The following is a 27,917-nucleotide window of genomic DNA, read 5'->3' as shown; positions in this document are numbered from 1 at the left end:
CATAAAGCTCATTTTCTGAATCATGAATCGAACCAAACCATGAATCATAAAATTCAATAAGTAACTTTAGAGTAACTTAAAAGGAAGGATATTTCACTGAAGGCTACCTATTAGTTGCCAAAATACAAGAAAAAAAATGCAATAAGAGATATAAACACATAATATTGAGGAAAAATCATGCGATTGTTTCAGATGAACCCAAATGATCGATGTAGGAAATTCAAATGTCGCATTTGTTTGTAAAATTGTGAGATGCAAACATTCACAACATGGAATGTGCGTAAAGCATAGTTGTTAAATCGATACATATTGTGAATTAAAATCTTAAATATATGATTCATGAGTCGAAGATCGAATCGAGTCATAAGATTCGATGAAGTACCTAAAATAAGTATTTTGTGTCATAGACATTTATGAATTGTACAAAAGAAATATAGTAAGATATAGAATTTTGAGTTAGAATTATGGAAAAAGAAATAATAATTATGAGAGCATGTGATGATCCCCATGTATAAAAAGTTATAATTAATTGTTACCTTGACATTCATTATAAAGGGCAAATTTATTTTTTCAATCATTCTATAACTATGAAAAGTCCATATATCATAAAATATGAATAAGTTACATCATTTTGATAGGTAAACATATAAAAAACTGAATCAACTGATATGTGTTGGATGGTAGCGTTGTAGTGAATCCCATATATTAGCTTATGATTCAGGTGATTAGCGATTTACCCAATAGAAACGCATCGCTAGGGCCTCTAATCATATCGAACCGTATGATGAATCAAGAACAAGATGATTCAAATAAGTACGGTTTAAAGAATAATGCCAAAACTTATGGGGCCCAGTAATCGCAATACATAGTCTGACTATGTCATATTGAATTGTGTCACATCTTGTGGAGTTGTATCGAACGTAAGTTTTGTTTGCCATTCCGATGCATCTTTGATTCATAACTATGAATTGAATTGTTTAGTATGTTAATCGAATTGAATCATACAATTCAAATTGTGAACCGTACAATTCTAGCAACACTGGTTATAAGATACTATATTTATATTCATATAACATGATAATAGCAATTATTTATTTCTTAATTTATTAATCATTAGTATAGTAGTAATCATATTTATATATACGAGATTCCTTAATTTAAATATCGGCATTAGAATTAGTATAATCATCATTAAAAATATGACTAATGATGTTATACTTAAGAGTAGCTGTGTAAGTAAAATTTTAATAATACACTACGAGTAAAGTGAGAGAAAACAGAGTTGGGCACTTATGGAATAACTGTTATGGCTTTATTGTAATAGTTTTGGCAGTTATAGGGCTGGTGCAACCACTATTACTGCAAGCAAACAAACTAATATGCACTAGACTTGTAATATAATAGACAACTGTGCCTGAATGCTTTGTATCTGATTAAGTCATATTAATGCATTTTGACTGCTTTGGCATTCATACTATAGGATACTTGGCACTTCAACTCCAAATATGTTCTTTCAGAATTTTAGAGGTTTATATGCATTTCTTTGGCCTGTCACCACCTGGATGCTGGATCTAGTCATAGGTTGATGTTATGTTTTATCCTCTTTCATATAATTAATATCAGCTATAGGAAACAGGAAGAGATTGATACACCGTCTCTCCTGCATTAGTAACTTCAAGCTTTCACCATCATGGCTCACTATACAAAATGCATGAACTACAGACATACAAAGAATTTTGTACTAGGTATATAATGTCAGAAAGCGTCTCAAGGCAGTAGATTGGGTGGTTAAATAGAATTCAGCATGCACAGCTTCTGAAACAAGTTCTACATCTTTTTAGGTCATCGAGGAAATGCTAAACAAGTACGTGCTTCACCAGAAAAAGCGACGCAAGATGGGCACCATGCTTCCAGCATATCCCTTGATTGGGTTGTTGAATGTCGCTGTGAGTTGACCATGATTTTCCTTATTTATCCTTTGGGCTGTATATCTTTTGCGTTTCAAAGTTCAGTTTCAAATTGACAGTAAAAGCGGATCTCACTTTCCCCTGAAAGGCATTACCTGTGAGATTTTATGGGATCACTGTCAACTATTTTAAAAGCTTAAGCTAATAATGAAGGCGTGGTTTAATATCTAAATATTCTACACTCCCCCTCACTCGTAGGCTAGTCTTTTGCTTAAGCCGAAAGCGAGGAAATATGTAAATAAGGAGACAAATAGGGCCTGGAAAGATTTGAACTCGGGACTATGTGGGACTACTGTCAACTATTCTAAAAGCTTAAATTGATAGATGAAGGTGTAAAATCTAAATATTCTAACATTACCTATTTTTTATTTTGCACCTTGACTTCTATGTGCTGCTTGTTTCTGCTTCTTAATTTGTTATTCTCCGCAAAGTTAAGTTTGTAGAGGAGCCAATGAAAGTAGGATATGAAGCTATGAGGGAAAGACGGTTGAGGGCAAAATCGGAGAGGGTGTATGTCTTGTCTAAACATCTAGATGTTTAGCTGCTTCCATCGTTTTTGTTAGCAGAATAATAATCTATTTTATTGATCAGAAAGTACGATATATATACACATCAAAATCCCAAAGACCATTATACCCTTTTTTTACCCTTTAACACTCCCCCTCAAGCTGGAGCATGGATATCAAGCATGCCCAGCTTGTTACAGATATACTCAATCCTACTTCCCCCTAGAGATTTGGTGAAAATATCAGCTAGTTGTTCACCGGTCCTAACATGACTAGTAGAAATAACTCTAGCTTGAAGTTTCTCACGGACAAAGTGGCAATCAACTTCGATATGCTTGGTACGCTCATGGAAAACTGGATTTGAGGCAATATGGACAGCTGCTCGATTATCACACCACAACTCCATTGGCGCAGGGTCTTCGAATCCAAGTTCAACTAATAATTGACGCATCCAAACTAGCTCACAGGTAGCTTGAGCCATAGCTCTGTATTCTGATTCTGTACTTGATCTAGCCACAACACTTTGCTTCTTACTCTTCCAAGATACTAGGTTTCCTCCTACAAAGGTACAATACCCTGACGTAGACCTCCTATCTATTAGAGATCCTGCCCAATCAGCATCTGAGAAGGCTTCCACCCTTCTGTGACCATGATCCTGATAAATGAGACCACGACCGGGAGCTTTCTTCAAGTATCTCAAAATTTTGATTACAGCAGCCCAATGTGAGGTACGGGGAGAAGACATAAACTGACTCACAACACTCACCGGAAAAGAAACATCAGGTCGAGTGATAGTCAGATAATTTAGCTTTCCAACAAGTCTTCGATACCTCTCCGGATCATCCAACAGCTCACCATCCTCTGCCGTCAATTTAGAGCCCACTTCCATTGGTGTATCCAGTGGTTTAGCACCTAGCATACCTGTCTCTGTAAGCAAATCCAGAACATATTTTCGTTGTGAGATATAAATACCTTTCTTCGCCCGTGCTACTTCGATACCCAGAAAATATCTAAGAAGACCCAAATCCTTTGTATGAAACTGCTGTTGCAAATACCTTTTCAACTCTTTAATCCCTGTAGAATCATCTCCAGTTATGACAATATCATCCACATAAACTACAAGGAATATCCGACCAGCTCCAAAAACTCGATAAAACATAGAATAATCTCCAGTACATCTACACAACCCAAACTGGAGTACCGCCTCAGTAAACTTCCCAAACCAGGCTCTGGGAGACTGTTTCAAGCCATATAAAGATTTGTTTAAGCGACAAACATGACCAGACTCCCCCTGAGCAACAAACCCTGGTGGTTGCTCTATATACACCTCTTCCTGTAAATCTCCATGAAGAAAGGCATTCTTTACATCGAGCTGAAACAGAGGCCAACAAGCAGAAGCAGCCAAAGAAAACAAAAGACGAACAGAGGTCATCTTAGCCACCGGAGAAAAAGTATCACCATAATCAACCCCATAAACCTGTGCATACCCTTTAGCAACCAGTCTAGCTTTGAGACGAGCAAGAGAACCATCAGGGTTAACCTTAACAGTATATACCCACTTACATCCAATGGCTGTTTTCCCTGCAGGCAAAGGAACAAGATCCCAAGTCTGATTTTGGTCCAGTGCCTGTAATTCCTCTTCCATAGCTGCCCTCCAGCCTGGACTAGATAATGCTTCAGCAACAGTTTTAGGAATAGGATGATTATCAATGGTCATTAGACTAGCTCGACAAGAGGCAGATAAACCAGAATAGGAGACAAACTGGGCAATAGGGTGTTTGGTACAACTACGAACTCCTTTGCGATGAGCAATAGGAATATCGAGATCAATATGTGACTGACTTACCTCAGGTTGAGAAGACGAAGTAGATGAGATAGGCTGAGGTACATCTGCAGGGGGCTCCACATGCTGACGAGGACGTCTACTATAAACATACTGGACAGGTGGAGGAATAACTGGAGAGTCCGAAGTGGGTGTTGATTCCATAATAACATATTTTAAGGAATCATCATCCACTGTAGGAGTCTCCATCGAATTATCAAAATAGACAGTAGACTCGAAAAAGGAAACATCTGCAGTGGTGAAGTACTTATGCAAAGAAGGACAATAACAACGGTAACCTTTCTGTGTACGAGAATACCCAACAAAAATGCATTTAAGAGATCGAGGATCAAGTTTGGAAAGTCCTGGACGATGGTCACGAATATAACAAACACAACCAAATATACGAGGTGGCAAATGAAACAAAGGGTCAGAAGGAAAAAGAAGAGAGTGAGGAGTGGCACCCTTAAGAACAGAGGACGACATGCGATTGATAAGATAACATGCTGTCATAACAGCATCAGCCCAAAAGGATTTATCTACCTTCATTTCAAACATCAAACAACGAGTAATTTCTAACAAGTGACAGTTCTTCCTTTCGGCTACACCGTTTTGTTGTGGTGTATCCGAACAAGAAGATTGATGAAGAATGCCCCGTTGGGACATGAATTCAGAGAATGTTCTAGAAAAATACTCCTTGGCATTATCACTTCGAAGAATGCAGACAGAAGCAGAAAATTGAGTATGTACTTCATTAACAAACGCACAAAAAATAGAGAATAATTCAGAACGACTTTTCATTAGATATAGCCAAGTGGCTCTTGAATAGTCATCTACAAAAGTCACGAAGTACTTGAAACTCAACTTTGAAGAAGTAGGACATGGACCCCAAACATCAGAATGAACTAAAGAAAACGGCCGAGAAGCCTGTTTATTGACTCTTGGACTATAACTAATACGATGCAATTTTCCAAACTGACACGACTCACACTCAAAACTAGATAAAGAATGAAACCGAGAATCAAGTTTCTTCAAACTTGCTAAAGAGGGATGTCCCAAGCGACAGTGAACTTGATGTGGAGAAACTGCTGAACAAGCGACACTGGTAGCATTATCAAACACATATAGTCCCCCTGACATATGTCCTTTACCAATCGTCTTCTTCGTCTTCAAATCCTGAAAAACACAGGAATCAGGATAGAAGGTTATAGAACAGTTATATTCTTTGGTAAGATGACCAACAGACATAAGGTTAAATGGAAAATTTGGGAGGTACATGACAGAGGATAAAGATATGGAGGATGTCAGTGGTACTGTGCCTATCCCTTTTACTGTGGACAGAGAGCCATCAGCTAATGTAACACTAGACGAAGACTCGTGAAAGACAGAAAAGATACCTGAAGATCCAGTCATATGATCGGTAGCACCTGAACCAATGACCTAGGGGCGAGAGGTAGATGAAAGACATGCTGTTGCATTACCTGTCTGAGCAAAAGTAGCTGTGGAAGAGGAAACTGGCTGAGAAATCTGGAACTGATTGTACCTAGCAAGTTCCTCTTCTAACATTCTAATCAGTGCTCCTCCTTCAGAAGACTGCGAAGAAACACCCAACTCTACTGCATTGGCTACATTAGCAACAGCCGAATGAGGGGGCTTTCCATGAAGCTTATAGCAAAAACGCTGAATATGTCCGTGCATACCACAATAATGACATGTTCGTGCAAGTCCGGTATTACTCCCTTTGTCACTAGAGATGCTACCGTATGACTGTGATTGGCCTCTATTGAACCCACGGCCACTACCACCACTATTAAAGCCACGACCACCACGACCTTGACCACCACGACCTTGACCACCACCTCGATTTCCTTGGACTGCCAAGGCAGAACTATCACCTGTGGGGGATATATCCTTAGATGACTCATGTGAAACCCTTAAGACCCGAGAAAAGGTCTCCGTTAGTGAAGGCACAGTATTTCCTCCAAGAATTTGTGAACGAACTGCATCGAACTCTGGTCCAAGTGCTCCCAAAAATCCCATAACAGCCAATTGTTCTCGTTGCTCCTGCATCGTCTTAACATCAGAGGTAATTGGCAAAAGATGATTAAACTCCTCATACATTTGTTTAAAATCAGCAAAAAATTGAGTAAGAGACCGATTCTTTCTGTCAGCTCTAAAGAAATCTTGGGAGACTTCATAGATCCTTGAGAGATTATTTTCCCTAGAATAAAGGACATTCAAGTAATCCCACAAATCCTTAACAGTAGTGGCATGTGTAACTAAGGCAGCCACATGAGATTCCATAGAATTCCACATTTGTCCAAGAATTCTGGCATCCATGGTATCCCATTTAGTATCAGCAGCAGTTCGTGCACCTGTCAAATGGTGATTTTGCTCTCTTCCGGTCAATACTATCACCACAATTCTCTTCCAATGCTGAAAGTTGGTGACCCCAGCTAATTTTTCCTCAGTCAAACGATTAGAAGATGTAGATATGACTTCAGTCAATACTCCTTTGTTCTTATCTGCCATAATCAAACACTCACACTAAACCAGGAACAAAGCTCCACAACCTATCACAACACTGATCACCAACCAAATCAAAAAACGTTCAACCTCACGTAAATCAGAAAACCAACACCAGTCGAATCAAACCATACACTTCAAAATGATCGACCAAATCCGAACCAATCAACACATCAGTAGTTATACGCAACAGTACTCAGCCCCCCCTCTCAATCTACATGTATAGCACCACACGTAATCAGCCAATTAGCCAAACCAACATCACATCCAATCATTCAAATCAACATACACAGCAATAATCTCCCTTCCCTCAAGCATATCAGCAACCAAGTCAAACTTTAGAACACATTCACCTTTTTTTTTTTTCGATTCCACTTCAATCAGCAGCCATCAGAAGGGGCCGCTCCTCATCTAGTGACGTCAGAAGACATCGAAGTGGGTCGCCTGGCTTGGAAACCTTCGATCGACGCCTGGAGGACTTAAATCGGCGCCAGAAATGGGGTCGCCGGGCTTGGACGACCTCAGATCTGGCTTGTCGGAGCTTCGGCGGCCCTGGACGACCTTAGATCTGGCTCGTCGGAGCTTCGGCGGGACGCCGGGATGAGGTCGCCGGTCTTGGGTTCTACGGTGGATGAGGTCGCCGGCCTTGGGTTCTACGGTGGTTGGTGGTGGACGACGGTAATTTTAGGGTTTAGGCTCTAATACCATGTTAGCAGAATAATAATCTATTTTATTGATCAGAAAGTACGATATATATACACATCAAAATCCCAAAGACCATTATACCCTTTTTTTACCCTTTAACAGTTTTGAACCAAGAACGTACTCTAACTGCTCCAAAAATTTTAATCTTCTTAATAAACAAGTGGTAGCAAGTTGATCTACCTTAAGGACCCTTCTCATTGAGCAAACTTGTGGTATGATTATAGAATCTTCCTCTGACATAAAGGAATAGCAAGTTGTTCTTGTTTTGGAGAAACTTAATTAATCTGTGTTCCTTGGAGTTGCTGATAGAGAAATGTTTAAACTTGATACCTTTAGTTAACTATTTATCAAAGGCTTCTTCTTTTGTGTTATATAATGATTTTTTCTTTTTTTTGTAAATCCTGGTACATTCAAGTATTCAGGTATGTCAGTTACAAGTGCAACAGGAACACATAAAAGAGGGGATAAGTACAGCGCAAGTGCCATAACTTTTGTATGGAGGACACTTAAGTGCCATAACTTTTTTTTGGCTCACTTGAGTGCCATAACTTTCAAAAAAATGGTCACCTAAGTGCCACTTACGAGCTGATCGTGAGGGCCCGAAACCGCGGCTTTTTCGGCCGAACGGTGACCTTCCCGGCGAGGCGAGCACCACCAGCTCTAAGAGGGGGCGTCGGCGAATCATTCCATGGCCTCCGTTCGTCTCGAAATTTCCGTTTTAGCCTCCGTTGACGAAGGTAAAAATGCTTCGTAGTCACATTTATCGAGCCGATTTGTGTGACTATGAAGCATTTTTACCTTCGTCAACGGAGGCTAAAACGGAAATTTCGAGACGAACGGAGGCCATGGAATGATTCGCCGACGCCCCCTCTTCAATCTAGTGGTGCTCGCCTCGCCGGGAAGGTCACCGTTTGGCTTGAAAAGCCGCAGTTTTGGGCCCTCACGACCAACCCCTCTGACAAGCTGGTCGTGAAGGCCCGAAACCGCAGCTTTTCCGGTCGTGTGTGACTACGAAGCATTTTTACCTTCGTCAACGGAGGCTAAAACGGAAATTTCGAGACGAACGGAGGCCATGGAATCATTCACCGACGCCCCCTCTTCAAGCTGGTGGTGCTCGCCTCGCCGGGAAGGTCACCGTTCGACCGGAAAAGCCGCGGTTTCGGACTCTCACGATCAGCTCGTAAGTGGCACTTAGGTGATCATTTTTTTGAAAGTTATGGCACTCAAGTGAGCCAAAAAAAAGTTATGGCACTTAAGTATCTTCCGTACAAAAGTTATAGCACTTGCGCTGTACTTACCCCCATAAAAGAGGGATTAAGAAAACAGAAGAAAAGAGAACCATGATAGCTCTCTCTGATCCTTATTAATGGTAGCTTTTAGCTTAGAGAACTGCAGTTCTTGTTCCTCAAAGATTTGATATTCTGCCTTATGCATAAAGGAGGAGACCTCCGCATCTCTTTTCCTCTTTCTTTCCTTGGCCCCACTTCCAGCACTTGTGGAACCTTTTGACAGATTGTGGCATAACCCGAGAAATTTTAGACAATGATATGAAGTTGGATCCAATGTCTGTTGCTTCTTGACAATGAAGCAGAAGATGATCCACAGCTTTTCCCGCAAAAGTAACATCGACATGCTTTATCAGTTTGAGCCTTTGAGGTAGTCTCACATTATAACCTGTTAGTATATCGTATGAGTATGGCTTCCAGATTTCGCTGAAACAAAAACAAGGTTTTTGGAGGGAGCTTTGACGTCAATATAGCTTTCGTGGGAAAGAAATATTACTCTTATTTGTCAAACAATAAATCTGTACAATCCAATCCCCCATTTAGCAAATTTACTTTACAAATCAAATAGGATGGCAGCAGATCTTCTTATCTTCTGCAATAGCTAATAATTGTGGATAATTTCACAAAGTGAATTATTGTGAAAACATAAATCAGCCCAGATTTTCACCTCTGTAATTAGTACCAAATTTGAAGCCAGATGAAGTTAGAAAATTGTTGCAGCTCTTACAGTCTTGTTCCATGTGAGTTAAGGATTACAGAAATGCGTAGTAGTAATCCCAGACCCTGATTCCATGAACTTGTCCTAATAGAGCTTGAGTGAAAATTCTAAAACTTTTCCACCGAAAATTATTTCCTAAATTTCTCAAACATGCATTCCCTCTGTAACATTCCTCCTCACCACCTTCCTTTCTAAGGAGAAGGGTTCCAAATAGCATCCCACTGGACCTGGTAAAAGTTATGAGCTCTAATAGTTACCCCGCCTTTCAATAAGAAAATCTGTTGGTGGCTTCATTTCTTCTATTTGGTATAGACATTACAGTGTATAAATGAACGTGCAGTGGAGAGCATCATCAATGGAGATAAACAGGTTTGATTTGGCTTAAAACACGAAGTGGCCTTTCTTTTTCAAAATTTGAATTAGAAAATATCATAAAGTTAAGTGCATGCCGCAAGATTTAGAAAAGCAAAAAGTAAAAGTAAATTCAAACACGCCTAATTTAAAGTCTTGTGGTGAAGCAAGAGAGTATTTTTCAGATCGTCTGAACTTCTGAATTTGTGACGAATGGCAGGAGTACTCCTTCAGTGGCTTTATTACATTGCAGTATCTAAAACATATGTGGAAGGGCTATTTTTTTAGCAAACTTCTAGTTTAAAACTTTGTTGATCTTTTTTATTGGTTGGACAACATTTTATTTATTTATTTATTTTATACCATATCATGAGTTTGTAGGAGTCAGCTTTCATGGCTGCTCTCATGATTGTATTACCAGCGGGTTACTTATTTTTCCTGATTGCAGGTAACTTGTATCAAATGTGGAATGTTGGAGGATGAATATGATGCTATTGGCAAACAAATGTTGAATGGAATCAATCTGCCAACCCCCCTGCCTGTAAGCAAAGATACACAACCAAGTTTAGAGAATGCATCCGACAAGGCCAGGCACAGTGAAGATACAAAAAGTATCTTCTTGAAGCCTGCATTCCTGAGTCATTTATCCATTATTGGTTCTTATTTGCATAATTGTGGACGATACAGTTAAACAGTTGTCTGAAAGCCTATTTTTTTGTACTGTTCCCTCTTTTCTTTGTTCTTGCATCAATCTAACTTTTGTTTTTACTATACCCTGCACACGAGTACATTAGATCTTGCTCTAGGGTAGTGTTATAGAGACTAGCAAGCATAATTGGCTTTGGCATGAACATACGATGCCTTATTAATTTCACATGGAGCAATATGCAACTTGCAACTTTTTATCATTGATCTTGTATAAATCGCAAGGTTATGTAACGGAATAGAAGTAACAACCATTTAAAATAGAGGAGATGAGTGGCTTTAAAAATTGAAATAGTGGGTTGCTTGAAATACTTCTAGTTACCAATATCTTATTTTATTTGGGGTATTCGAGGAACTTTACATTTCAAGGTTTTACCTGTAAAATTGAAAACAAGGGTTGCTTGAAGTACTTTTGGTGGAATCAATATTCTGGCTTCATTAGGTGTATCTTACTTGGTCACTTCATCTGATAGCCAATGATGTGTGTAATTGATTTAGTTTATATGTGTAAGCTTTGCTAACTAGAATGGCATCCATTAATCTCGTTTCTTAAAATATACATCTGATAAACATAATGTGCCCATTACTTTCATCTATAAGGACAAAACAATATCTTAACTTGGTAACAACGCACATGCCAAAGTTTTAAATCCCAGGGATCCCTCCTATTTTTATTTTTCTTTCTTTCCTATTTATATATCATTAAATTCCTGTCATCCATTCTTTGTTTGACATTGTTACATTTGCATGCTGTGTTTTTTGTGATACGCAACAGGGAGGGCTAAGGATATGCCCGATATAAAATATAGATGAGTTTTGCTGATTGCTTAAGCTTTTGGAAAGAACAATCATTTAATATCATTTTGCAAATTTGACAGGATATTGTAGGTGTAGATATATGGATGGCCTGGATTTGAAGTACTTGTTTGATTAAATGAGTGGTTCAGATAAAATTTAGACAATTGGAGGCTTTTTTTTGTTTGGTCAATTTTTGGAGACTTTATGTAATGACCAAATATGTATTTAAAAGTAAATGATGCGGAAAGACATCGCTTCATGTTTGTAAGAACTTCATTTCAGGAAAATTTTTACCATTGATGGTGGCTGTGTGATCAATATGGAATAAATGTTTGAGTTAGAGTGTGTGCATGATTATGGAAGAAAGTTGGACAGACGACGTGCATGAGTTGACTGGAAGCTATGGAGTTGACTATAAATTAGAACGAAGTTGTAGGACTGAATTTATAGAGGTTTATCTTGTATAGACATTTGGCTGAAATTTTACTCATCTTTACATCTTTAATTGGGCTACCTTGCCCTGGTAGCTTTGAATATCATGGGCTATCTGCCATATATTAAGGCACTGACTTTTCAACTTTGGTTTGAGATATGTTCATGTACAGTTGACCCCATGAGCTTTTCAAGGGCAACAGACTGATTGATCTTTCGGAAATGTGCTCGATTGAAAATCTACCCAGGCGGCTTGTATGCTGCTGCGGCTTGTTTATTGTTCACCCTTATTATCCATATTTTTTTTGCTGAGATGTAACACACTTGTGCAGTTGCTGATGCTGAGGTGTGTTCTCATAGACGAGTTGTGACATCATCTGCTTTTTTATCAATTGATAGGTGTCACTGTTGAAGACATTGCCAGAGAAATTGGTGCTTATTTTCAGCTTGATCAGGAAAAAACGAGCAACAACAAATCAGTTCTGGAGATGAGAGTTAATTTGTTGAGAAAGCTTGTTGACTGTGACTCTTGGCTGGCAAAGCAATTTTTTGTTCATGAATTTGAGTCACTTGGTCATGGAGAGTTTTTTAGTTTCTTGACAGAACACATATCTCTTATGCCTACTGGGCTGAAACGGTTATTGAATGGTGACATATATGAGAAGTCCCACTTTGAGGTTTGCATGCTGCAGCATCAGTTGATGGTACTAATATCACAAGCATTGAATAGCTTGTGGGACAGTGAAGTAGTGACCAAACAGATGATTTCGACATTGCTTTTGAAGCAATTTCCTAATCTCAGTTTCAAAATGGAAGTTGGTTCAGTGGAGGATTATCTAAATATTGTTGGGGAGTATAGAGGTATCGCAATGTCAAAGTGTGTCCTTTTCTCTCAGACACTGATGGGTGCCCATGGTCAAGCTATGCCGGCACTTGATGATGATTATGCGGTTGAACTTGAAACCATTGGTAGAGGAACTGATGTCTCACAGAAAATAGGAAAATTGGAATCAGTCTCATCTCAGGATGCAATTGAAGTCTTACTAAGGGCGCCAATGCTGTCAGATTTAAGTTGTTGGTCACATTGGGACATTAAGTTTGCTCCATGTCTTGGCCCTCTTATAGGATGGTTGTTGAATGAAGTTAATAGAACAGACTTGTTGTGTTTACTGACAAAAGATGGTAATCTGATCCGGATTGATAGTTCAGCTAGCGTGGATTCATTTCTGCAATCTGTCCTTCAACTATCACCTTTTGAAACAGCGGTTCAGTTGCTCTCTTTGTTCTCAATTCTTGGGGGACAAAAACATGCTCCTCTGTCTCTTTTAAAATGCCATGCACGTCGTGCATTTGAAGTCATTTTGAATGATCGTCTGGAACATAAGGAAGTGACCAATAGTTGGAATTTTCAGATGAAAGAAAAAGCAGCTGGTATGTCAAAGCTGTTGGATGAAGTTTGTGCTAGTAGATCATTCACGAATTCCACTGGCACATTTAATGAAATGCTTGTTGCTTCAAGATATTTTCTTGAATGCCTCGGTTATTTTCCTTCAGAGTTTCGTACTTTTGCTGCTGATGTGTTACTATCTGGTTTGCAATCTGTCATTAAACACGTACCTTCAATTATATTGTCAGAATGTAAACTTCTGGAGGAACGAGTCATGCTTCATGAAGTGGGACTCTGTCTTGGTGTTGTAGAGTGGATTGAGGACTACCATGTTTTCTGCTCCTCTACTGTTGGTGAGATGTGTAAGCCCTGTGAAGCTCCATCATTCAAAGCTGACACTTCTAAGTCAAGCACAGGCTTACTGTCTGCTATTTACAATCCACAAAAATCATCTCCTGCAGAAGAAGACAAGATTGTGCTCTCTCTTGTTTCTAAGGGTCAGAGTAACATATGTAATGAAATTTGTCACAGTTCTGATAGTCCAGAAGTCTGCATAGATAAGAGTCTGGCACAAAATGAATCTGTTGAATACAAGGATGCTTACTTAATCATTGAATCTATCAGGCGAGAAGAATTTGGTCTTGATCCTAGTCTTTCTAGTACAGAAAGTAGCTTGTTGAAAAAGCAACATGCCCGTCTGGGGAGAGCACTTCATTGTCTTTCACAGGAGTTATACTCTCAGGATTCTCATTTTCTTCTTGAATTAGTAAGTTCACTGTTGTTTTTCATTGATCTTTGTTTTTCCTCTCCAGTAGCTGTCATCATTTAGCAAAATAGTACTGTGAGTTGACAATATATATTTACCCCATTGGATGCCCACTTATGCTTTTGCTTTAGTTGTTTGTTGATTCATGGTCAGTGATTATTTTTTGCGGTCATGTTGTTCATCCGTTCTTGTCAAGTTCCTTGGGTATTAATATGTGCCAAAACATGCAAGCCCAAACAAGGAAAACTGAGTTAAATGCCCGTCAATATTTCTCCAATAGCCTAAGCTGAATGTCTACACTTGGTTTGCTGAAGTGTCAAGCTAAATTAAGGAAGAAATGCCATTTCTGCCTAGTGACTACTAACTACCTTAGTGGAGCAATTAATGACATCATTTTGGCAATTGATTATTCACACAAACAAACAAAAACCTAGTCATATGCATAGGAGAAAGGCCTTCCTTTATCCATGGTGTGATATGTTAAAAGAATATTGTTTTTCTTTACTATGCAATGAAGTCAAATTACACTTATAGTATGTATAACAGCAACTTGATGGACTTTATTGTAGTTTCAGCAGTCAACACAAGCCAAAAATATTAAGGAAACTAATGACTACGATTAGGTGTGGCAAACTTTTCAAGTTTGTACTGAGGAACATGACATCTAGTTCAATTATGTGAAGAAAATATGAACATGAATGATTACAGCTTATGCTCCAAATTTCCATTTCTGCTCTTCAGGAAATCCTGTGATTTTCAATTTGATAAATCCGAATTCGGAAAATTTTGGAGACTGTAACTCTAAAAACCTGACAAAGCTTCCTTTGATTCCCCTGATTAGATGTCTTAAACTATTCTCTTTTATCTGCATTCCTCTGAACTTTTTGTTTTTGTGTTAGTTATCTTATATTATGATTGAGAGTCCACTTAACTTAACCAATATTTTCTCCCATATTTATTTTATCTATTTATGGAAGTTAGATAAAAGTTTATAGACAGGGATTTATGTTTTAAACTAGAAAAACAAAGCTGATTAAATTTCAATGCTCTAATGGGACTGGTTGTCCTTACTGTTGCTGCAGGTTCAAAATGCTGATGATAATACATATTTAGAAAATGTTGAGCCAGCTCTTGTATTCGTTCTTCAGGAGACAGGCATCATTATCCTGAATAATGAACGGGGCTTTTCTGCTCAAGACATTAGAGCATTATGTGATGTAGGCAATTCTACAAAAAAAGGAAGTGCTGGATATATAGGGAAGAAAGGCATTGGATTCAAATCAGTATTCCGTGTAAGTAAAGATGGCCTGATAAAATGCCATCATATCCTTCTCTTTTGGCAGACCCCGAACCTCTTTCATTTCAGGTCCGCAAAATGAGTTCGGGATTCAATATCTCCGTAACATGGATTTGAAGAAAATTTACAGAAAGGCAGCAATGAGATTGCACTATCATACGAATGTAGTCTAATTTCGTCTAATTGCTTAAGCTTTTGGGTTAGAATTTTTAATATGGTATAGCGCCAAGTCTAAATTCTTCATGCCCCTATTCCCCTAAATAGTATGCAAATATAGCTATCAATTGTCATTGCAAATTACTCCTATTGCATTCTGAAAGAGCTTCACCAAAAAAAGTTAAATTCTTCTGCAGGTTACTGATGCACCAGAGATTCATTCCAATGGGTTCCATGTAAAGTTTGACATAAGTGAGGGACAAATTGGTTTTGTTTTGCCAACTGTTATACCCCCTCTTGATCATAATGTGCTAAGCAAGTTGACATCCGCTAATTCTGTTCAGTTTGATACTGGCTGCTGGAAAACTTGCATTGTTCTTCCCTTCAAATCAGATTTGTTAGAAGGAACTGGAAGGAATAATGTCATATCCATGTTTTCAGATATTCATCCAGCCTTGCTACTGTTTCTTCATCGTCTGCGGTGTATTGCATTCAGAAATATGCACAATGATTCACTAATTGTCATGAGAAAGGAAACTTCTGGTAATGGCATCATTAGGGTTTCATATGGTACGGAGGAAATGAATTGGTTTGTTGCATGCAAGAAGTTACATGGGAATATTGGTCGTTGCAATATCCAAACAACAGAGATCGCCTTGGCATTTGGACTTAAAGAATCAACAGCTGGAAATTATATCCCGTGTCTTGATATGCAACCTGTTTTTGCATTTCTTCCTCTAAGAACTTATGGTCTGAAATTTATACTGCAAGGTGATTTTGTTCTTCCCTCATCTAGAGAAGAAGTTGATGGGAATAACCCTTGGAACCAATGGTTGTTGTCGGAGTTTCCTGATTTGTTTGTGAATGCGGAGGGATCTTTCTGTTCTCTTCCTTGTTTCAGGGACAACCTAGGAAAAGCTGTGACAGCTTACATGAGCTATGTTCCATTGGTCAGTGAAGTCCATGGATTTTTTTCGACTCTTCCCCGAATGATCATCTCTCAGTTACGCCACTCAAACTGTCTACTTCTGGAAGGAGATGATGCCACGTGGGTGCCCCCTTGCAAGGTTGTCCGAGGTTGGAATGAAGAGGCTCGAGTTCTTTTACCTGATCATTTGCTTCAAGAGCATCTTGGCCTGGGATTTCTAAAGAAAGACATAAGTCTATCTGATCCTTTGGCAAGGACATTGGGGGTCGAGGAGTATGGCCCAAAACTTCTACTTCAGATTATATCATCTTTATGCAAGAAAAAGGATAGCCTTCCATCAATGGGTTTGTCTTGGTTGTCTGTGTGGCTGAATGCAATTTATGAAATGTATGTGCATTCAGTGCAAGCATCACGAGACCTTGGAATGGGCACAGATATTGTAGAAACCCTCCGTAAGCTTCCTTTTATTCCTCTCTCTGATGGTACATTCAGCTCGGTTGATGAAGGTACGATCTGGCTGCACTTTGATGTATCTGGGAATGATGGTGAGCATGGAATGGATGCTTTCCCAATGTTATATGCAAAACTTCGCATTGTAAACCCTGCCTTCGTAACTGCATTGGATGCTGATATCTATCATGTAGACATGTCTTCAAAGGACAACATCATCAGGATGCTCCATATTGCGGGTGTGCAACGTCTATCTACACATGAAATAATGAAGATGCACATCTTGCCTTCTATATGTGATGACAAAAGTGCAAGTTGGAACAAGAATCTGATGACAGAATTTCTCTGCTTTGTGTTTATCCATCTACAATCTAGCTGCCCTAGTTGCCATGTTGAAAGAGATTTTCTGATATCAGAGTTGAGAAACAGAGGTTTCATTCTAACAAATCAGGGCAACAAAAGGCCGATTGAGGTACCGATCCATTATGGTAAAGGATTTGGAAGCTCTTTTGACCTCTGTAAATTGTTCAACAACATTCAAATGGAATGGCATGAGGTAGACACCATCTACTTGAAGCATTCTTCAACTAAATCTGTCGTCAATGGAAAGAAAAAGTGGAAGAGATTTCTTGAAGAAATAGGCATCACAGAGTTTGTGCAAGTAGTTAAAGTTGATCGGAGAATGGTTGATATGCCGGATACATGGTTTGGGAAGGCAGGAGTGGAAAGAGACCATGTCTCCTCAGGATCTGTAGCTGAAGATTGGGAATCCACTGAGTTGGATTATTTATTGTCCTTGCTGTCAGCAAGTGGAAATCGTGGTGGTTGTAAATTTCTCTTAGAGGTTTTCGATAAATTGTGGGATGATTGCTTTAGCAACAAAATCATAGGTTACTTTAACGATAAGTACAATGGGAATAGGACACCCTTTAAATCTTCATTCCTAAACAGCATCTGTGGTGTTCCATGGTTTGTTTCATGCATGGATGACAAACTTCACTATCCTAAGGACTTATTCTATGACTGTGATGCTGTGCACTCTATTTTGGGTTCTTTTGCTCCCTATGCTGTTCCAAAGGTTAGTTCCAGTATGGATTTGTTTTTGCTGATTGCTTTTGGTGCATCGAGAATGTCCAGTGTTAGACTCAGGTCTGAGCATTTGGCCATTGACTTCTTTCTTGCTCATGTTCTCATTGTCTAATTTCAGGAGCTCACACTCTTGATAGAGGGATACAATATGCAAATAATTTTGTCGATACCGAGATTAGTTTTAGGCCTACTAGAATCTACTTTATCTGTTTAATTTGGGTAATTGATTGTCTATTAAATCTTATGCACCTTCTCTGCATGTCCTTTTCCTTGGTCCTTTTGGGAATAATTGAAATGATCATGTAAATACCATTAAAGGTTTTTGGGCAGGAGCATTTGACTGGCTGGTCTTTGGGTAGGAATGTAAATGTAGACATCTTATGATTGGAAAACTTTACAAACTAATGGCACCTACTAGATTAAAGTAAACCCTGAAAAAGAAAACGAGAATGCACAAGAGGGAATAAGAGAAAAGAAGCAGTCAGTTCTAATATATCTCAATAGTGGTGGGATTACCTTGTGATTCAGGAACAGGATGAGGACTCATAATTTAGTTATTTTACGCATTTTATCAATGCAGAATTTTTGTCCTCCATGGTCAAAACTTAAGTGTGGATAGAACCTTGGAAATAGTGCTAGAGTCCATAAAAATAAATAAAAGTGCACTGAATTATGATTTTACCGTATTGTGGATATCAGCATTCAGGGGCCATCCTTGGCTCCATAATAGACTTAGTAACCTGCAGTAACTGCAAACATAACTCAGTCTAGGAAAGAAATAAAGTAAGGATTTTTTTGCTATGACCTGCAGCAATTGCTTGACTTGATATCAATGTTAATGCAGTGCGACTTTTTAATGTAATGCCGCCACTTGATGTTGGCACTTTGACTTAACAATTATAAATTATAATGCTCTGTTTTTTGCTCTGTGTCTTGATGTTATGCAAAATGACTGTCTACTAGAAATAAACCTGTCTGTTGAGGACTTTGGTCAATAACCATGAAAGGATTGTTCAACAGGCGAGAAGTGTGGCTCTTTTACATGATATTGGGTTTAAGACCAGAGTTACCGTTGAAGATGTTGTGGAAATACTGAGAGTCTGGAGAAGATCAGAGACCTCTTCTAAGTTTAGGTACTAAATCACATTTAAGGAAATTCTTTTTCTTTTTTTCTTATTGTTTGATAAGCAGTGAACGTGCTTAAAAGTAAAAAGGTAATTCAAGTATACAGGATGTTTGCAAAAATATAAAGCAGGAACAACACAGGAAATTCTCTCTTTACCTGCTATTGAAAATGTCATTTACAGCATAAACATTTGCTGTTCTCTGCTTTTGTTACTGGCCTGAGGTCTAAACTCGTCATTTCATTTCGTGCAATCCCAAATATCTTTCTTTGTTTAATTCATTTATTCACTATCTATGCTATACCGACTCTTCAGTTTTGGAAATGAAAATGTCAACTGATTTTGGCCAGCAAGTTATGGTAGCTGTTAACCGTATCATTCAGAGGGTTTTTTTTCCTGGCGTGGAGAAATGGAAACTATAATACGTCAAGATTGGCCCATACTGATTCTTGTATTGTTGCTTTTAATTTCATTAGTTTGGTATTTAATAAGATGGGTAATGGAACTTTCTTAGATAACACTATTTATTAAGTTGTACCTTTTCTGCTCTTTCTTTAACTCTCTTGAGGTCATTGCAAGGCTTTGATGAGGTTGTTATCTTCCCTTCCATCCAATCGTTTCGTGAACGTGCTTCTGATTCATTTATTTAAAATGTAAAACTACATCCTCTTTATTGGACTAGTATAATATATATTTTTTGCTCCAAATTAGGAAAAGCATAGCATGTTATAGGTATAAAAGAACTATCCTCCCAGTTACCAAAGAAAATGTTGCTTTTTTTTAAAACTGTTAAAAAATCAATCTAAAAGTTTAAGCTGTCCTCAAGTATGTATCTTAACAAAAGCAGTAATAACTTTACTTGCTAGTTTTTCTAGCTGACTCTTGGAACTTTAACAAGGTTTCATCTCTCCTGCTGTTATGATTGCTTGCAAGGTGCCATCTTTTGGCTCTATGAAGATATCTTGATAAATTGTCCTCCAATCTTTTGCCTGATTATTTAGCATGCTGGACTAGCCCCGTGTATGGTTCATTTGAAGAAGGCTTTCTTTCCTTGTTTCTACTGTTAAATTGCCATTCCACGAGATAGTTGACTTTTTCTTCTTCTCATGCCAGTGTTGCACAAATGTCAAAAGTATACACTTTCCTATGGAAAGAAGTTGATACTTCAAAAAAGAATATTGTTGAAGATCTCATCTCTGAGCCATTTATATTCTTTCCTTCTTTATGTGCCTCTGGGGCCAAGGAAGTTGTGTTGGGCTCATTTTTGTTGCCAAAAGAAGTTTGTTGGAACGATTCAATTGAGTTCTTGAACGAAATGGAAGAAAATGATTCCGAGTCTGGTGCAGTTGGAGCAAAGCATAGCCTGTTGAGCAGGACATTGTGCAATATATATCCAGGCTTGCGGGATTTTTTTGTCAATATATGTGGGGTTGACGAGATTCCTTCTTTCCAAGATCATTTTCAGAATCTGCTCCATCTATCAACTACCGTTTTGCCTTCACAAGCAGCAAAATATGTATGTACTACTACAAGTTGTTTATTTATAGTTCATTGAGGTGTCACTAAGTAGCCCATTTTTTGGCTTTATGCATCAGGTTTTCAAGGTTTTCTTGAAGTTGGTAGATGAACTGAAATGTGGAAAGGTTAGTTCTGAAGATACTTTACAAGTTAGTGGATATCTTAAAAAATCAGAATATACCGTGCTTCCCACATTTCGTAATAGATGGGTTTCTCTGCACCCTTCCTTTGGACTTGTGTGCTGGTGTGATGATGAGAAGCTAATGAAAGAATTCGGGATTTTGGATAAAATTGAACTTCTGCATTTTGGGGAGCTCGTTGATGATGAAAAGGAGATGATTTATGTCAAATTGCCTCTTCTCATGCATACTCTGGGGATTCCTGCATTTTCTGAGGTAATTTGCTCACTCACAACTCTATTTCGCAATGTATTATGGAAGGTTGTGTCTAGATTCGGGTAGGAACTAGGGAAGTATAGTTTTGAGGTCCACTTATATCCATTTTGCATTCACACAGTACTAATAATGCAATGTACTTGCCTGAGGGATTTTATCATGACATGTATGTTTTTGACAAGGATCGCTTTTTAGATGTAGCTTACCTAGCTTTGCTGGAATAATTTGAACCTTGGGTACAATAGGATCTTGTTTACGAGTAACCCCATAGCACTTTTTAACCGCACCTAATAAAAAAAAAAAACAAAGAAAGAAAGATCTTCATTTTCAATGCAATGGTTGTGCATAGCACGAGGACAACGGTGCTTTGGAAATGACGAAGTTTCTTTATTTGAATGTTTAACTAGTGGTCTTGGGGCACTCATTAACAAAATAATATAGAATAATCTACAGTGGAATATCCATGTGATGAGCAATGTCATGGACCCAATAATCTACAGTGAAGTGCTTAAAATGTTAAAGAATGTTTCTCAGCTATTTTTTTTCCTACACAATATAAATGCTTTTTTTTTTAAATGCGCTTTATTTACTAAATAGCTTTAGTGAAAAAGAACATATTTCTTGAATTGGTTGAACTTGTATTATTTCTTTACTAGCAATTCCATCACAAACACATAATTGGAATCACATGCTCGGGGACCACGAGACTGTCATGCAAACTACTCATCATCATATTTACTTTCTCACACTTAGCATTTATGCAGGTTGTAACTCGTGAAGCCATATATTACGGTCCAATGGATTCTAGCTCCAAGGCTTCTTTTGTAAACTGGGTTCTTCCTTATGCTCAGCGTTATATTTACTATGAACATCCCGACACATATGCCAAACTGAAACAGTCTGGATTTTATAATCTGAGTCATTTGCGTGTTTTCGTTGTGGAGAGATTATACTATAAGAATATCATAAGGGATTTGAACATTGCTTCTTTAAAGCGATTGGAGACCACATCGGTTCTTGAGGTATGTCCTAGGAATTCAGGAACGTTTTGGAAATTTTTTTGTTTCTTTTTTTAACCAAAGAACATGTAAAGCAACCTACAAGCATGGTACGGATGGCAGACATTTGGATTTCTTACCTTTAATTTCGTTATATGTATGTCTCTTGCACAGAATGAGAACATCACTTTGTGACACCTTGAGACTTCCAAATTGAAAGCTGATCCAACGCCAAAGCTTGTTGGGCTCATCTGATTCTCAACATGTTTAATCTGTTACATACTTGCAACTTGCATCATTCTGATGCTGGTGATGTTATTGTCTAGATCATTTCTATGGTTCATTGTGAACCCAATAGGGGGAATGTTCTTTAATCAAGCAGTATAGGACCAAATTCTTATGACGTAGAAGCATGAACTTCCCTCTTAAGTATTAAACTAACTCCTGATTTTGACAGGGCAATACTTTATACGTCACTCCAGAGTCTGATTCCCATGCCTTGTTCATGGAGATTTCTCGTCTATTCTTTGATGGTACTCCGAACATTCACTTGGCAAATTTTCTTCACATGATCACGACAATGGCAGAGTCAGGTTCTCAAGAGGAGCAGGTAGAGTCTTTCATCGTGAAAAGCCAGAAGGTGCCAAACCTACCGGGTGATGAACCCGTGTGGGCCATTTCCTCAGGATCTTTGTGTGAGGATGATGGATCACTAGAGAACAGCAGCTTTTCAGCAACAAGAGAAGTGCCAAAATTCTTTAAGGCCAAGAGAAGGGCAGGAGTTACCTCGACTTGGCCTCCTTCGGACTGGAAAAGTGCACCAGGGTCAGCTTCTTCTCCTTATAGCCAAGTTGAAACACAGGCAGTAACTGAAACTGCTAGTACTTGCTCGCAAGTGAAACAGGAGGATAGTCATGAATTAATTGGAGAAAGTGGTGGTGGCTATGAGGTGATTGTTGATTTTACCACTGAGGATGTAGCGGCAGTTTCTCCAATCGAACTTGCAGTTTCTGATAGAGCAACTGATTTCAGCAATTTGGATTCTTGTGCAGATGTCTCAGCTAATCAAATTGACACGACTCCAGTGTCTGATCTACCTGACTTGGATCCACCTCAGTTGATTGGGAAAACAATTCTCAATATCGGCATGCCTGATCCAGAACAAGCAATGTTAGTGGGAAAACTAGGAGAACGTGTTGCTTTTAAACATCTTGCCAAGAAATTCAGTCGGAGTTCTGTTAAGTGGGTCAATGAAGATAGTGAAACTGGTCTACCCTATGACATCACCATAGAGGATGGAGAAGGACTTCAATACGTAGAAGTCAAAACAACTCAATCAGAGGAGAAAGATTGGTTCTCCCTGTCAACGAATGAGTGGCAATTTGCAGATCAGAAAGGTCGAAATTTCAGCATAGCACATGTCATTTTGCTAGGCCATGGCAGAAACAAAATCAAAATATTTTCAAATCCAGCTGAACTCTGTCGCTCTGGGAAGTTGCAATTGGCCATTGTGATGCCCAGCTAGCCAATATGCACTTAGTGGCTCTGCTTGTGTCAAGCCTCCATTCCTTGATTAGGCAGTGTATGTAGTGACACCGAACAACCGGTAGAGCCGATGAGTATCTTACTTAGATACAGAGAAGTTTGGTTTTAATCTTTCATGGTTGGTGATGGAAGGAGATGCAAGTGACGTGAAGAGGTCATTCTTCTGTGACTTCTGAAGATGGTTAAGCTTTGTACAACTAGCCTTTAGAATGAGCTGCACAGTCTCTTAAGCATGATTGCGCAACTTGTGCCATGTAGTTATTTAGATGGACTTATATTAATCATCACATTTTTTGTTAATCTCTTTAGTTGTGGTTTTCGATAGTTAATGGCAGTCTTAATTTCCTAATTCATTTCGTTCTTGTACACATCTTTTGATTAGGTGAGAGGAAAGAGGAGGGAAAGCATTCAGAGCAAAGGGTATGAAAGAAAATTGAGGGGAGGAAAGTAAAATAATGAGTTTCACCAGCAGGAAACAATCTCTCCAAATTGGGGGAAGAGAAAATCAGTAACCTTTCGTTTCTAACCTTGATGGTAAGGTTCTCATCATTATTTGTGGGATAATTGTCTAATTATCTCGATTCACATTTCAGTTTCGTATTTACCTTCTTTCACTCATGTCCTTGCCCATCTAAATAAAGTGATGGTGTGCAATTTTTGTTGTAGAACAAAATGCGCCATTGGCAGTTGACCTGATGCATAGTATGGTATAGTAAAGTTCATTCATATAGTCATTATCAAAAGGGATGATAACCAATACAAAATACAAACATGACAGATTCTCATTCCTAGACACTATACCTTCAAAACAATGTATGATAGGGCGATCCCCGCATAGTTTTGCGAGTTAAAGCCTCATCCTTACGTAAGAGAGAGAGAGAGAGAGAGAGAGAGAGAGAGAGAGAGAGAGAGAGAGAGAGCTCCCAGTGACAAGGATGACTAAAAGAATTACAAGAGCTAAACGATGTGATTGAAATCAATGATGTCAGAAACAGAATAATCACATCCATTAGTAAGACTCTGAAGACACTTGACAGCAGGCAGATCCCCCATTCATAACCAAACTTGACTAGCAATAGAGGAAGACATCCCTGTCTAAGATTGCCAAAGACCCCATTGTGTCACCGTTAGAATCTAATGCATATGTGATTCTGTGGAAGCGACAAAGAACAGCAATAGATGTAATGAAGGACTGTCTTTTTGACCGACACACAAAAGAAGGGCTCACAAGAGCTTATAGTAACACTTCTTCCCAGAGAGCACTATCTGGTACCCCTTCCCACAGGGACAATTGAAATCAAGGGACAAGCAATCGCCAATGACTCCCACGCTCACGGCTTCTTGATTGTCCTCCTCCTCCTCGGCTTCTTCGCACTTTTCCTGACGCACAATCTGCAATTCGAAACAAATTAGAATGACCAATTTTTCTTCGAATCTTATTACATTGAATGATCATTGCTGCAGTAATTATTATGCGTAACCATAGTTCTACTTGAAATCCATGCGCATCGGACCTCTGCTGTATCAATGTTGCCTTGTTCATTTGGTCCATCCTCCTCGCCGGCTTCCCGCATCACATGATCCCACCACTTGCCCATCTCCTTAAGGCAACGCTTCATCCTCTTCAGTCTCTACATTGGTCAAAAAGAGAACCCAGATCAAAGAAAATGGCTTCCAAATCACCAAATCAGAGCCTGTGAGAAATCACAAACCCCTTCAAATGCTGTCACTTGATTTTTTTTTTTTAATTTGATTTTGGTTCGCTCAAGACCCAGATGACTAAAACTAGTATAATTTGCTCTATGTCCCCACTTGCACAACCAGAAAAAATGTCTAAAGACTATCATTTACCAGATGAACACAAAGACCAATCTTGCAAAATAAGCTTGAGATCATATACATGAAAAAAGTGTGATTTACGATTGACATGCATATAAACTATACCAAGAAAAGAATTACTGACTATTTCCATAGTCAGAGGGCATTAAAGAACCAGAGCATAATCAACCAGGAGTCAGTCGAATCGTGGAACGCGTATGATCATACCAAAATAAAGAAAAGCATTTTTCACCCATCAAACCAGAAAAAAACATCAAGAGAGTTAGAGAAGCCAACCCTGGAGTCCGGCCTCTCCTCGGCACTGCCTTGGCTGCCACTGGAGCTGGACCCTCTGAAGAACGAATTGATGGACCCCGGGGTCTGGTATGGGGTCGGGTCAGACACAGTCCTCTGCAGTGGCGGCTTGGGTGGAAGCGAAGACGAAGAGCTTCCTCTCGCCGGGGAAGGAGTCGTCACTGCCGCTGGATTAACTCCGAAAACTAGCTTCTCCGGCGATGCAAAGCCTGCGTTGCCAACCCCAGAACCTCCACGATTCTTGCCACTAGGAGCCCCAGAGACCTCATCGACGTTCTCCATCGCGACCGGGGCGGTGTGCCGGAGACCGGAGGCAGGGGACGGGAGGGTGATCTTGTTGAAGCCCTGGACGGTGTAGTCGACATCCTCCTGGTCGAGGAGGGAGCAGCAGGGCCTCTTCCTAGTCTTCATATCAAACGGTTCTGCGGCTGGCAGTGATGGTAGAGGAGGAGGAGGAGGATAGAAGGGGACGGGGAGTCTCCTCCGCTTCACGGGGTTGCCGGCGGCGGCATTGGCGGCGGCGGGGCAGTGGCAGCTGAGCACGCTGAGGCGGGGCAAGAGGGACTCGGGGCACGCCTCGTCGTGTTCTTCTTCTTCTTGAAGTGGGGGTTGTTCATCCTCCGGCGGTTCTTGATGAGCGAGGGAGCTCATTGTTGCGTTTCCGGTGTATGCAGATGGAAAAGGCTGGGAAGGTAGAGAAAGAGAGCGAAACAGAGGTTTCATAAGGGAAATGCTGTTGCTCGTTTTCTTTCTTTGGCGCCGCATAATTCTTGGCGGTTAGAGGTAGTTATTTTATACTCTTGTTCCTTTAATAATAAAATATATATATATATATATATTTTTTTTTTCCAAGCACACAAAGTATAAAGTAGGTAATTTATAATCTTTTGTAAATTTAGGCTTCGTTCAGGGAAAATAAACTAGTCAATAAAAACATTTTCTATTAATGTAGAAAACACATTCAAAAGTGAGGAAAATATTTTCCGTTTTTCCATATTTTCTTCCACCTCACTTTCTTTCACCAAACACATTTTACTTTCATTTTTTTCTTTTTTCGTTTTTAAAAAACTATTTTTTAATTATTTTTTCTTTTTATTTTTCCTTTTCTTCTTCCTCAACTAGTCACCGGCCACGGCGACACCCGGCGATCAGCCACAGGCGAGGCCAAGCCTCTCTAGATCCGACGTTGCGAGCCCAAGCCTCGCCGTATATGGCGTTGCTCGAGCCTCGCCAGTCTCAATCGAGGCCGAGCAACGCCGGATCTAGAGAGGCTCGGCCTCGCTCGAGGCCGGCGAGGCTCAAGCTCACTAGGCTTGGGCGAGCAAGGCCAAGCCTCGCGTGTGGCCGGTTGCCGTGGCCGATGACCGGCAGAGGAAGAAAGAAAAGAAATATTAACAATTATAAAAAAAAATTCAAAAATAAAAAATAATTAAAAATTCGATTTTTTTTAAAATAAGGTAAAAAATATTAAAAGGAGTGCAATGAGAATTTTCCATACCAAACGACGGAAAATATTTTTCAGTTCATTTTCCGATCTCAGCCGAACACCGGAACCTAAGTCTTGACTTTTTAATGAATTCTCGTGAATAGTTATCTTTTGAATTATAGGAAGTACAACAATAGGTAAATTAAAGTTAGGTGACGCTAAGTTAGGTGACGCTATTCCGTCCTTAAATAGCTTAATGCACACATTTTTCATTGAAATGATGAAAGTTAAAACGAATTCCTTCTTCGAAACTGTTGTTTTTTTTTTTTTAGAGGGCAAACACAAACACGTTTCTCATCATTCCTCTTTACTCAAAAAGATCCAACTTGTGCTGAAATTTACGATAGAAAGAAAAATCGAATTTGCCAAAAGTTTCATGGCGACAACTTCTAAACCCCACTTGAAAAGCACACTTTGTAAGTTCTCGAAACTCTTCAAAGTACATGTACGGAGTATATATTCACATATACCGCAATAAAATAAACCGACTAGATGATATGCAATAATATATTTGGCATTACGACCTTTACTCCAACGATGCGGTCCATAGATTTTTGTTCCTACGGTGTTTCGGGGTCTCGAGGGAGTGTCGTCACAAGAAGGAAATCATTGCTAGTACCAAAATCAAAAGGTTGTATTTCCCTCCAGTCTCTTATGGGATCTTACTCATAAACAATTAAAAGTGAGCTCAGGACCCCATTGATCAGAGCCCTGATTAGGAAGGAACTCAAAATGGTCAGGAAATTTGGTTCAACGGACTTGTTGATCATTGTCTAATGCCATTTTAATATGACAGACTAACGTAAATCGTGCTCCAGACTTTGCCCTT

General features: G+C 39.2%; 2 protein-coding genes across 2 annotated transcripts in view; one reads left to right on the top strand and one right to left on the bottom strand.

The window, feature by feature from the left end:
- Window positions 1–23,818, top strand: part of LOC115683063 (protein NO VEIN-like) — a 29,352-nt gene extending 5,534 nt beyond the window's left edge. The window contains exons 4-13 of the mRNA XM_030607474.2: window positions 1,842–1,946; window positions 10,330–10,492; window positions 12,216–13,969; window positions 15,052–15,261; window positions 15,620–17,878; window positions 18,910–19,022; window positions 20,127–20,529; window positions 20,609–20,926; window positions 21,691–21,948; window positions 22,382–23,818. Of these exons, the coding sequence (XP_030463334.1) occupies window positions 1,842–1,946; window positions 10,330–10,492; window positions 12,216–13,969; window positions 15,052–15,261; window positions 15,620–17,878; window positions 18,910–19,022; window positions 20,127–20,529; window positions 20,609–20,926; window positions 21,691–21,948; window positions 22,382–23,449 (6,651 nt within the window). The 3' untranslated portion in view covers window positions 23,450–23,818. The remainder of the gene's footprint in view (window positions 1–1,841; window positions 1,947–10,329; window positions 10,493–12,215; window positions 13,970–15,051; window positions 15,262–15,619; window positions 17,879–18,909; window positions 19,023–20,126; window positions 20,530–20,608; window positions 20,927–21,690; window positions 21,949–22,381) is intronic.
- Window positions 23,819–24,417: 599 nt separating this feature from the next.
- Window positions 24,418–26,350, bottom strand: LOC130140723 (uncharacterized). The gene is made up of 3 exons (XM_056320937.1): window positions 25,585–26,350; window positions 24,984–25,100; window positions 24,418–24,861 (listed from the first exon to the last, which is right to left on the bottom strand). The coding sequence occupies exons 1-3, from the start codon at window positions 26,323–26,325 to the stop codon at window positions 24,694–24,696; spliced, it is 1,026 nt and encodes a 341-aa protein (XP_056176912.1). The 5' UTR covers window positions 26,326–26,350; the 3' UTR covers window positions 24,418–24,693.
- Between the last annotated feature and the right edge of the window lie 1,567 nt (window positions 26,351–27,917).

This window comes from Syzygium oleosum, unplaced genomic scaffold (genome assembly GCF_021117445.2).
Source record: "Syzygium oleosum isolate NSW1041296 unplaced genomic scaffold, Sole_v2.1 Sole_v2.01, whole genome shotgun sequence".
Classification (NCBI taxonomy): domain Eukaryota; kingdom Viridiplantae; phylum Streptophyta; class Magnoliopsida; order Myrtales; family Myrtaceae; genus Syzygium; species Syzygium oleosum.
This window is presented reverse-complemented; position numbering and strand designations above follow the sequence as displayed.